The sequence below is a fragment of the Diabrotica undecimpunctata genome, chromosome 8 (genome assembly GCF_040954645.1).
Source record: "Diabrotica undecimpunctata isolate CICGRU chromosome 8, icDiaUnde3, whole genome shotgun sequence".
Taxonomy (NCBI): Eukaryota; Metazoa; Arthropoda; class Insecta; order Coleoptera; family Chrysomelidae; genus Diabrotica; species Diabrotica undecimpunctata.
In genome coordinates, this window is record NC_092810.1 from 82,229,364 (window position 1) to 82,241,304 (window position 11,941).

At 31.8% G+C, this 11,941-nt stretch overlaps 1 protein-coding gene across 1 annotated transcript; it reads left to right on the plus strand.

Moving 5' to 3' along the window:
* Positions 1–10,077: 10,077 nt before the first annotated feature.
* On the plus strand, positions 10,078–10,671 carry LOC140448943 (uncharacterized). Its single transcript, XM_072542082.1, has one exon. The coding sequence runs from the start codon at positions 10,078–10,080 to the stop codon at positions 10,669–10,671; it is 594 nt and encodes a 197-aa protein (XP_072398183.1).
* Positions 10,672–11,941: the final 1,270 nt, after the last annotated feature.

Here is an 11,941-nt window from a genome sequence, read left to right on the forward strand (position 1 = left end):
GGAATTTTGTTGTAAACAGTTAGTTAGTTTTCGAACATGAAGTCGAGTTTTTAGATCGAGATATAATTGTACGCGGAAATAAATATAAATAAATATTGTGATAAATTTGTGAAAATTTTAATAAAGACTTTAATAAATTTGTAAGTGTTATAAATAGAACCTTTGATAATAAATCAAGACAATAAATTAGATTAATAAAAATACAACATTGGTGTCAAAAGTGGAATAGTAAATAAATAGTGAAAATGACTACGATTTATGAGCTCACAGTTACGAATTTAAGAAGACATCTCGAGGATAGAGAATTAGCTTCTACCGGAAAAAAGGCTGAGTTAGTCCAACGTCTAAAGAACGCTTTGGAGGAAGAGGGTTCTGATCCAGAAACTTATATATTTGAAGATGCTGTCATCTCGCCGATTTCGAAACTAGAGAACAAAGTCTCCGGCGACATCGCATCATTAGAGAACAAAGTTTCTGGTGACATCGCATCATTGAAGAACAAAGTTTCTGGGGATATTTCGAAAGTTTCCGGCGACATCGCTTCTTTAGAAAACAAAGTTTCTAACGAGATTTCTTCTCTGGAAAGTAAAGTTTCTGCTAACATCTATTCAAAAATCTCTAAAGTCACTTCTGAGATGTCTGCCCTGGACGATAGAATATCTTCGTTAAAAAACCAAGTTGCTGCCGATAAGTTGACCTTCGAAGAAAAGATGAAAGAGATGGAAAGGAAGATGGAGGAAACAGGGACAACAGAGAGAGGATACAAGCCAATTACAGTAGAGACATTAGAAGACGAGACAATGTAAGTTGGAAACACGGCCGAAATTTGAAGGAAGTGGAGGTTCTGTTCATGTGGAAGTCCCAACTTTCGATGGAAAATCGTCATGGAACAACTACATGAAACAGTTCGAATCAGCTGCAAGAGCGAATGGATGGTCTGAAAAAGAAAAGGCTGTAAACCTGACTATCGCTCTTCGAGGAGATGCCTTAGATGTGCTTCAGACCATAGCCGTAGAGGAGACGGATGATTTCGAACAACTGAAGAAGAGGTTAAATATACGATATGGCCACGAACATTTGGAGCATGTGTATCAGTCGCAGCTTAAAAATCGAAGACAGAAGAAAGATGAGGCTCTTCAAGAATATGAGGTAGATATTGCCAGATTAGTACGATATACTTATCCAACAGCTCCCGAAGACATGATGGAAAAATTGGCCGTTCAAACATTTATTGATGGTCTTCGTGATCACGAAATGCAGAAAACACTGCGATTAGCTCGTCACAAGACGCTGGTTGATGTCTTATCCGCCGCCCTCGAATACGAGTCAGCTACGCAGGCCTCTGGCGGGTACAGTAAAGTTAGGACAGTAAAAGAGGAAGGAGATGAAGATGAACTTGACCAGCTCGTTAATATGATGAAAAGTATTACATGCAAGAAAACGAAGACCATAAATTCAAGAAACTCACCATCAGGAAAACTAGAACGAGTCAGCCTTAGGGAGGCAGCTTCGACCCGGAATTTTTCCAAAGGCCCTCTCATACTAATAGCTTCTTTGAAATGTCGTGAAGAGAGTGTATATATAGATGGAGAAATAAATGGTAAAAGGCATATGTTGTTGGTAGATACCGGAGCGACAGTTATAAACAGCCGTAAGAAACTGTTAAGGATATAGCCCAGTCTGGTTATGCAAAAATCATCGATTTCACGGCAAAATTTTTCGCAGATATCTGAAGCTTTTAAGACATAGGTGGGGGTTACTAGGTGACAAATAGATGAAAAGATACTCCTATTTTTACCTTGCGTTTTTTTAAACAATAATTTATGGCCACAATTTGATTTTTTGTTATTTTCCCTTATATTTTAAAAAAACAATATTTATATCATTTTTTTATATCAAGAATAGCTTTATTTTCCCGTTTTTTTAATTAAAATTGATAAATAATTTACGGAGATATTTACAAAACAGCAGTTTTTTGCACTAATAAGTTTAATTAACCTTTTTATTAACAAAATAAAATGTTATTAATACATTTAAACATCGAGGAATTACTGTCCTTTAAATTTGTGCGAAATTTCCCCCCGACCGATCAAATCGTTTAAAAGTTATTTAATTTGTTTATCCCTGAGGCTAATTATTTAAACGATTGAGCTTGCTCTATGCATGATGCTAGATACATTTAGCAAATTTCATAGGATTCTTTAAGACTTAGACTATCTCAGAAGTTAAATGCATATTGCGTTTTCATCGAAATTATTTACAAAATAAACGTTTCAAAAAGGGGTATGTTTTTTACTTATAAACAATTGTAATAACTTTTATATTTTTCAAAGCTACAGATTTGTACGTACAACCATTGGATAGCTGGTAAAAAAACTCACATTTAAAAAAAAAAGAAACCTTCTATAACCAATAAGGACGAAGTTAGCGACTATTTTGTTTTAAATCATATCTCCATTGTTTATAAACAGTAAGAAGTAAAATTTGCACAAATTTTGAATGAAAATCTAAACTTTATATTGAAACTTATAGCTATAAAATTCATCCAATTTTTCGAAACTTACAGCCTTTCGAAACGAAGTTACTTTCGAAAGATCGACATCGGAAAGTGGAGGGGAAACTGTTTTAGCTCCTCGCTCCAAAATTTCGTCAGTGTCAGTGTAGTGGCTTTAGAAAGCAATATACTTATACTTCTTTAAGTAAAATATTTTTTGTTTTTTTGAACAAAAAAGTTTTAACTAAAAGAAGAGGAGAAAATATGCTGCAACCTCGGTACAGTTACGTTTGATGACGACAGTGATTCTGAAGATGTATATTTATAGACTGACTTAATAAGTGAAGACAAACAACCTGCAACAAAAAGGTTCAGAGCTGACAGTGAAGTCGAATGAATGAACCAAATTATAACTTTTAAACCAATGTATGTAAAGAAAATAAAAAAAATAAAGTTCAATAAACATTGCAAAATTTAATAAGACAAGTGATGAAAAAACCGACTTATTTTATCAAAGCAGTAACGCAGATTATATTAATATTGTATATCATATTTGTACGAAAAATAGAATAAAAATCAATATTGTTAATTATAAAAATACAAACAATTATAATTAATATAAGGAATATATTAATATATTGTGTAAAAAATTACCTGAAATTTAATTTATAAAATATATAGGTATTATTACATCATTGATACAAAATGAAAAAATATATGTTGATTTTCCGAGATTTATGGGGGTGAAAATTATGTCATCATTATTAATGCTGCGACAGACTATTCCACCCAAATTAAAAAAAAAAGTAAGTATTTACGTTGAATTTCAAATGGACTCAATTTTTGCGAGGTTTCCCATATTTTCCGGCCAGTGAAAACTATGTAGTTATTCATATTTCGACGAGCTACCCCAGAATAAAAAAAGAAGCTTCCAGCTGCAATGGAAGCCGAGATAATGTAAATTTTTCCTAAGTGTTGCAATTTGAAGTTCCGATGTCGAAAAAAAAAACGTTATCCTCTTCACTTTCCTATGTTGATCTTTCGAAAGTACCTTCGTTTCGAAGGGCTGTAAGTTTCGAAAAATTAGATGAATTTTATAGCTATAAGTTTCAATATAAAGTTTAGATTTTCATTCAAAATTTGTGCAAATTTTACTTTTTAATGTTTATAAACAATGGAGATATGATTTAAAAAAATAGTCGCTAACTTCGTCCCTATTGGTCATAGAAGCTTTTTATTTTTTAATGTGAGTTTTTTTACCAGCTATCCAATGGTTGTACGTACAAGTCTGTAGCTTGAAAAATATAGAAGTTATTACAATTCTTTATAAGTAAAAACATACCCCTTTTTCAAACGTTTATTTTATAAATAATTTCGATGAAAACGCAATACGCATTTTACTTCTGAGATTGTCTAAGTCTCAAAGAATCCTATGAAATTTGCTAAATGTGTCTAGCATCATGCATAGGGCAAGCTCGATAGTTTAAATAATTAGCCTCAGGGATAAACAAATTAAATAACTTTTAAACTATTTGTCCGATCGGGGAAAATTTCGCACAAATTTAAAAGACGGTAATTCCTCGATGTTTAAATGTATTAATAACATTTTATTTTGTTAATAAAAAAATTAATACAATTTTTAAAATAGTACAAAAAAAACTGCTTTTTTGCAAATATCTCGTAAATTATTTATGAATTTTAATTGAAAAACGAGAAAATAAAGATATTCTTGATATAAAAAAATGATATAAATATTGTTTATTTAAAATATAAGGGAAAGAACTTATAGACAAAAAATCAAATTGTGAACATAAATTATTGTTTAAAAATTGGACATACCCACCTATGTCTTAAAAGCTTCAGATATCTGCGAAACATTTTTCGACCTTTTTTTTAAGCAGACTGGGCTAATAATTCATAATGTCATGGACCTGACGTCATCATTTAGTGACGTCGATCTACGGACGAAACAATAATCAGGCATTCCTAAAAACATGCAGTTCTCTTCAGTGCGTTATCGCAGCGCGACAGAGACGAACTAGTTTTTTGAGTTAGTGATATAGCTTTAATATTTTTATTTTTTTTTTGTGAAGAATCGTTTTTAATATTTTATAGTGAGGTACAATTTATATTCAGTGCGTTTCAAGTCGTTTTTAACATTTTACAGTGAGATCCTAAAAATGTAAGTTATATGTTTATTTTAATATTGTTTTACAAATAACTTATATTTTGTACACTTATGACAAATTAATGAATTAAAAAAATTCACATTTTAAAGTGTGTAAAATCTGATAACTTTATTGTTTATTTTAATATTTTTTGCAAAAAATAATATGTTTTGTAGACGCTTATGGTAAATTAACGAATTAAAATGAAAAGTCTTTTAAAAGTGTGTAAAGCATTTAGTTCCTAGAGTGTATAAAGCCAAAGGGGCTCAGCTAGTAATTAAATGATTTACACACTTTTAAAGTACTTTTCATTTCAATTCATTTTTTTGTAAATGTTTTTCTTAAACATAACTAATATTTAACATTTTATCTATTATCTAAAACCTAGCGGTTTTACAGGGAAAGTAACAATGGAAAAGTGGTCCATGGACAAGGGAAGCAACTTATTTTTAACGTTTATTTATTTATGAAACGGGAAAAAGATTTGGGATATTGCACAACTCCTTTACCCCTAATAGAGCGAGTGGCTCAAGCAACTGGTACCTCAGAAAGTACAGTGAAAGTACTTAAGGAAGGTAAAAACAAACCAGCAACTTCACAATTTGTATCACCCAGAACAAGTATTTGCAAACCCAGCCATAAGTCATCAGTCAATCCATTTGAGGAACATGTCATAAGAAATACCATTTACACGTTTGCTACTATCCACAAAAGAAGACCTACCATGAAAGCTGTTTACGAATCTGTTAGAAACGAAAGAATTGTAACTGGTAAACTATCTTCTTTTAGAAAAATTGTGAAGAAATTAGGATTTAGGTGGAGAAAAGTGGAAGACAATAAGAAAATTTTAATCGAAAAAACTGACATAAGAGCCAAACGAACAGAATTTCTAAGAAAACTCAAAAAGTACAAATCTGAAAGTAAGATATTTATTTATTTACATTATAACTAGTTTTAAAGTAATTCACAATATTTTTGTAGATAGAAATATTGTATATAGTGATTATAAACATAGTTCCCACACAGTTCCAAAAGGTTGGGTTGATGGACGAAACAAGTGCATAAAGTCTCCGGTATCTAAAGGGCAACGACTGATCATCTTACATTGTGGTGGTAAAAATGGATTTGTCGAAAATACTGCCCTCATTTTCAAATCCGGACAAAAAATTGCTGATTATCATGATGACATGAATCACCAGAATTTTTATTTTTATGTGTTTTTATTTTTAATAACTTATATCAGTTTAAAATGAGTGGTGATATGCATAATTTAAATACTAGATATTGTAATAAATTTTATATGCCATTTTCAAATGGTAACTGTTATATACTTATAGTACTACTTGGTAAAAAGGCAAGCCGAAGGAGAAACAATACAAGAATACCTTCATTCACTACAAAAGTTGTCAATTAACTGCAATTTCTCTACATATCTTAAAAGTGCTATAAGAAACCAATTTGTTTTTGGCCTACGATCGAAAAGAATACAAGCTAGACTTCTAAAATCAAAAGGACTGGACCTAGATAGAGCCGTTGAGATTGCCACAAGCATGGAGGCGTCAGAAAAGGACAGTAACCAATTTTTTCATAATCAAAATTATAATAATTCTAGTGTCAATATATTAAATACAAAAGCAAGGAGTGCAAATAATAATAGGATGCAATTTCAGAATAACTCTGCTGCAAATTCTTCAAACACAAATAGTAATGTATGTTATAGATGTGGAGATCCTTCACATTTAGCAAATTCTTGTTCAAAAAAACATTTAACTTGTAATTTTTGTAAAAAAGATGGACACATTCAAAAAGTTTGTTTAAAATCAAAAAATGTTAGGTCTAACCAAGTAACTTCAGTTTGCTCAGTTCAAGAAATTTTTAAGATTAGTACTGTAAATTCAAAAGACAAATTTTTTATAAACTTAAGAGTAAACAACAATATTTTAAAATATGAAATTGATTCAGGTGCTGCTGTTACCATTGTAAACAAAAATGTATTTGACACATATTTTTCTACACTACAATTACAGAAATCTGATGTAAAATTAACTACATACTGTAAAAATCATTTAAATGTTTTAGGGTTAACTCCAGTGGAGGTTGAGCACCAGGGAATAAGGCAAAGGTTAAAGTTGTACGTGGTGGATGGTGAGGGTCAATCACTAGTTGGAAGAGAATGGATACGTGCCCTTGGAATTAAACTACATGAGGTAAATACAATATCACATGAGAACTCTAAAGTCTCAAGTTTATTAGATAAATACAAACATTTCTTTGAAAAGTCAATTGGTGAAATTATAGGTTTAGAAGCTGAAATTCATTTAAAACCTGGTAGTATAGCAAGGTTTCATAAGGCTCGCCCAGTTGCTTTTGCATTACGTCCTAAAGTGGAAGCTGAGTTAGAGTCGTTAGTTGATCAGGGTGTTTTACAAAAAGTAGAGTTTTCAGATTGGGCAACCCCAATTGTCCCAGTTGTCAAACACAATGGGAACATACGCATTTGTGGGGATTTTAAAATTTCTTTAAATCCCTGTATTGAAGTGGACGAATATCCTTTACCTACCCCTGATGATCTTCTATCTCAGTTAGCAGGGGGCGATAAGTATTCAAAAATAGACATTACAAAAGCTTATTTGCATTTACCTATAAAAAGTGAAATGAAACATTTACTTACACTTAATACTCACAAAGGTCTGTACCGCCCAAACCGTTTAATGTTCGGTATTGCAAGTGCTCCTGCCAAATGGCAACGTTTAATGGAACAAATGTTACAAGGAATCGATGGTATTTCTGTGTTCCTAGATGATATAAGAATTACTGCCTCAAATACTGATATACATTTACAAAGACTTGAACAAGTGTTACAAAAATTATCTGAACATAATTTACATATAAATTTAGACAAAAGTGAATTTTTAAAAGACGAAATTGAATACTGCGGATACAAAATAAATAAATTTGGTATTACTAGTAGCTCAGATAAAGTAGATGCAATTGTAAATGCTCCAATACCAGAAAATAAAACTCAAGTCCGAAGTTTTTGTGGGTTAGTTATACAGACGTTTTTTACAACATACCTCTACAATATTAAAACCTTTAACAAATCTACTTAAAAATCATGTTGAATTTGAATGGTCCCGAGATTGTCAAATGGCATTTGATAAAGCCAAAAGGCTTATTTCTTCTAAAAATGTTTCGTGTCACTACGACCCAAATTTGCCATTAGTCCTTGCAACTGATGCATCCCCTTATGGTGTTGGTGCAGTACTGTCCCATATTTTTCCAGACGGTACAGAAAGACCGATACAATTTGCTTCTCAAATGTTAACCCTTACACAGCAAAAGTACTCTCAAATAGATAAAGAGGCATACAGCATTATTTTTGGTGTGAAAAAGTTCTTCAATTACCTATATGCTAGAAATTTTATTTTATACACTGATCATAAACCTTTAGTTCAGATTTTTGCACCAGATAAAAGTCTACCAGTTTTAAGTGCTACAAGAATGCAGCATTATGCAATTTTCTTACAAGGTCTAAAGTATGATATTCGATACAAAAATACAGATTCTCATTTTAATGCAGATGCTCTTTCACGTTTACCTATTAAAAATGAACAAAATTATACTTATGATGAACCAGACATATTCGAACTTAATCAGATTGAAAATTTACCTACAGATGTTAACAGTTTATCTTTTCATACCAAAAATGATGCTACTTTACAAAAGTTACTATTAGGTTTACAAACTGGTGAGGTTGTTGAAAAACAATTCAGATTTAACGTAGATCAATCAGAGTTTTCACTACAGTCTGGAGTCATAATGAGAGGACAACGAGTTTTAATAGCTATGAAATTAAGAAATAAAATTCTGCAGGAATTACACACTGCGCATTTTGGTATGGTGAGAATGAAGTCTTTAGCCCGGAGTTACTGCTGGTGGCCTTTCATAGACAAGGATATTGAATCTTTATGTAAAAATTGTTTTCATTGCAACAAGCACAAAAACAATCCTGTTAAGGACAATTCCCACATCTGGGAAACACCTAAATTTTGCTTTGAAAGAGTACATGCTGACTATGCTGGACCTTTTAACGGAGGCTATTACTTCATTTTAGTCGATTCTTTTAGTAAGTGGCCTGAAATACATTTCACGAAAGACACTACTACAAAAACTACAATCGAAATTTGTAGAAAAATCTTCACTACTTTCGGAATACCCACAGTATTTGTTACTGATAATGGTAGACAATTTGATTCTCATGAATTTAGAGAATTTATGAAGAATAATGGTATCACACATAAATTTACTGCACCCTATCACCCAGCCACGAATGGCCAGGGGGAGAGATATGTCCAAACACTAAAAAATTGTCTGCGAGCCATGCACAGTGAAGAGAAAGACAGAGAACTTGAATTGTGCAAGTTACTAATGCAGTATCGTAGAACACCTCACACAATAACTGGCAAAAGCCCGTCTGAACGTATGCTAGGAAGGCAGATTAGAAATAGATTAGATTTACTTAAACCTTTTACTCATGACAAAAATGCTTACACAGACCAGAGTCTTAGAAATGTTGCTATAGATACCAGAGTCTCAGTGCGAGATTACTTTAATGCCAAATGGCAATTTGGCAAGGTTATACTAAGGTTAGGATTATTACATTATTTAGTTGAGTTAGATGATGGTAGGACGTGGAGACGTCATATTGACCAAATGAGAGTAATTGGGCAGGATACACCTATAGAATATAACCCAACTTGTTTCATTCCTGATACAGTTACACATAGTATAGTTCCAAGGGAGGTATCTGTCCCTGAACCCAATTCCGTTTCACCACCCACAAATGTACAAGAACTTCTAAATGATACAATAGAGCCAACAGTACCTGAGGCTCACACTGAAGCTGAACCAGTGTTAAGACGTTCAAGTAGAGTATGTAAACCTGTTCAGAGGATGAATTTGTAGGTACATCTTTATTTCAATCTGTATTTATGAATTTTGGTCAAGAGAGGAGGTGTTATATACTTGGCAACACCGCTCACGGACACAGGGGAATGAAGTTAGTCAGTTATTGGGCAATAAAGGTTAATGATATAAAACCACGTTGTATTATTAATTATTACCTTATTTAAGCAAGAAATACCAAATACATGGTATACGGGCTATAGGTGTTTAATCATTTGCCCACAGTTGTAAAGTCCACCAGTTCAATAAATGTATTTAAGAGGAATCTTAGGCAATTTTTATATGAAAAAGTGTTTTATACAGTCGAAGAATTTTTTAGATCTTAGATATTAGATCATTTCATGTCTTGTTTAGTGTTTAGTTTTTAGCAATGTATATTTATGACTAATTCTATACAAACTATGTTTGTCAGAAAGAAAATAAAGAATTTGATTTTGATTTGATAATTATATGAAGTGGTTGAAAGACAAACTTCTTCCCAATTTACCTTCCAATTCAGTTTTAGTAATAGACAACGCCTCATATTATAATGTGACTCTTGACAAATGTCCTACATCGGCTTCGAAAAAAGACATCATGAAAAAATGGTTGACAGAAAGAAACATATTTTTCGATGAAAGCGAAACAAAACCGGAGCTCTACAGTAAGGTACTCATTGCTAAACCTAAAAATGCAGTATATGCTGTAGACCAATTATTAGCACAGCACGGCCACTCGGTTTTACGTTTACCACCATATCATCCGGAACTTAACCCAATTGAAAAGATATGGACCATTTTAAAAAATGAAGTTGCAGCAAGAAACACGACTTTTAAATTAGCAGATGTTTTAGAACTAGCAAAAATCAGGTTAAATGAAATCACGCCAGAAATATGGGCAAATACTTGCAGACATGTTGATAAAGTAGAAGAAGAGTACTTCAGCCGAGAATACATCCTGGATGAAGCGCATGAAATCATTATAAATTTAGATGACGATAGCGAATCATCTGAAACAGAACTGTCTGATAGCGACGACGACGACGGCTACAACAACGACCTATAAATACAAACTAGTCAAGGTGACAAGCTACGTATTTCTGTCCCTCCATGTATATTTTTTAGTTCTTTTAACGTTTTATTAATTATTTCATTTCTTATTTACTTTTAATTAATGTATATATTTGTGTCTTATCGTGCGTAACCTAATACTCCTAATTTATTTAAACAATAATAATTTTTTTTAAACAAATTCTATAAATCAATTTCATCTGCCCGCACAAATTTATTTTCGGTCTTTTGGATCATTAATAAAAATGATCTGAATAAAAAAGGTTAATTGTAATTTTTCTCTAAAGTTGATCGTTTTCAACTTATACAATTTAAAACTGAAAAAAAAAACAATAATAATGATTTTTAAGGCTCAAAAACACACAATTATTTTTGAATTCACCAAACCTTGTTCTTAATAAATTAGGACCACTTTTTGTATGACCTCTTGAACATTATTCTGCGGTCTTTTATGAAAGTGATTATGCAAAAAATCTCATGCGAATATTTTTCCCAATGAATTCGAGGTTTTCGTCTCGTATAAACATAGTTTGCTGAATTTAAAACCAAAATCCTATTATTTTTCTATCATACATTAATTTGTTATTTATTTATTTGTCCTCTAGATTTTTTTTAGTTCTTAAAATGTTTATTTACAAGCCAAATTAGTGCAATGTAAATATTTTACATTTTTACACAGCAATTCTGGAGACGGGAAGTCGTAAGTTTTTATTACATCTTTCAATGTGAGATAAAATAAAAATGCGATGACTAACTGGAATGTTTAAGATTAGAGAAACATAATATGTCATAAAAGAGGTAAAAAAGAAATAAATTAGACTTACTCACAATCAGTTTAATTTTACTACCCAAGACGACCGGTTTCGATTTCTAAAATTTGCAAAGCATCATGAGGTCAGTGGTACAAAGTAAATTAAATGCTGAAATTATAAAAAGCCCATATTAGGGTGCTGTCTTATAAGGGTATAGATCAAAAAAGTTATAGATAAAAAAAGGTTTAGTAATTATGCCAATATTACATGTCTGTGTTAATCAATATGCATAAATTGCATTAGCAGACAGAGTAATAACCCACAAATTGGTAAGAGAAAAAAATCTGTTGAATTGTAATAAATTAGAAATAAACAAAATACTACTTACATTCCGGTACAAGAGTTATTATATAGTGATTGGTGATTCATAGTTCAAACTATCCCTTATTACTGATAATGAGTGGTCTTCGGTCAATGTTGTAACTGTCTAACAACTTAGGAGGAAGTTTCTTG

Bases quoted from the DNA above. Each gene is read 5' to 3' on its own strand.
- LOC140448943 (XM_072542082.1), top strand. From the start codon at position 10,078: ATGAAGTGGTTGAAAGACAAACTTCTTCCCAATTTACCTTCCAATTCA.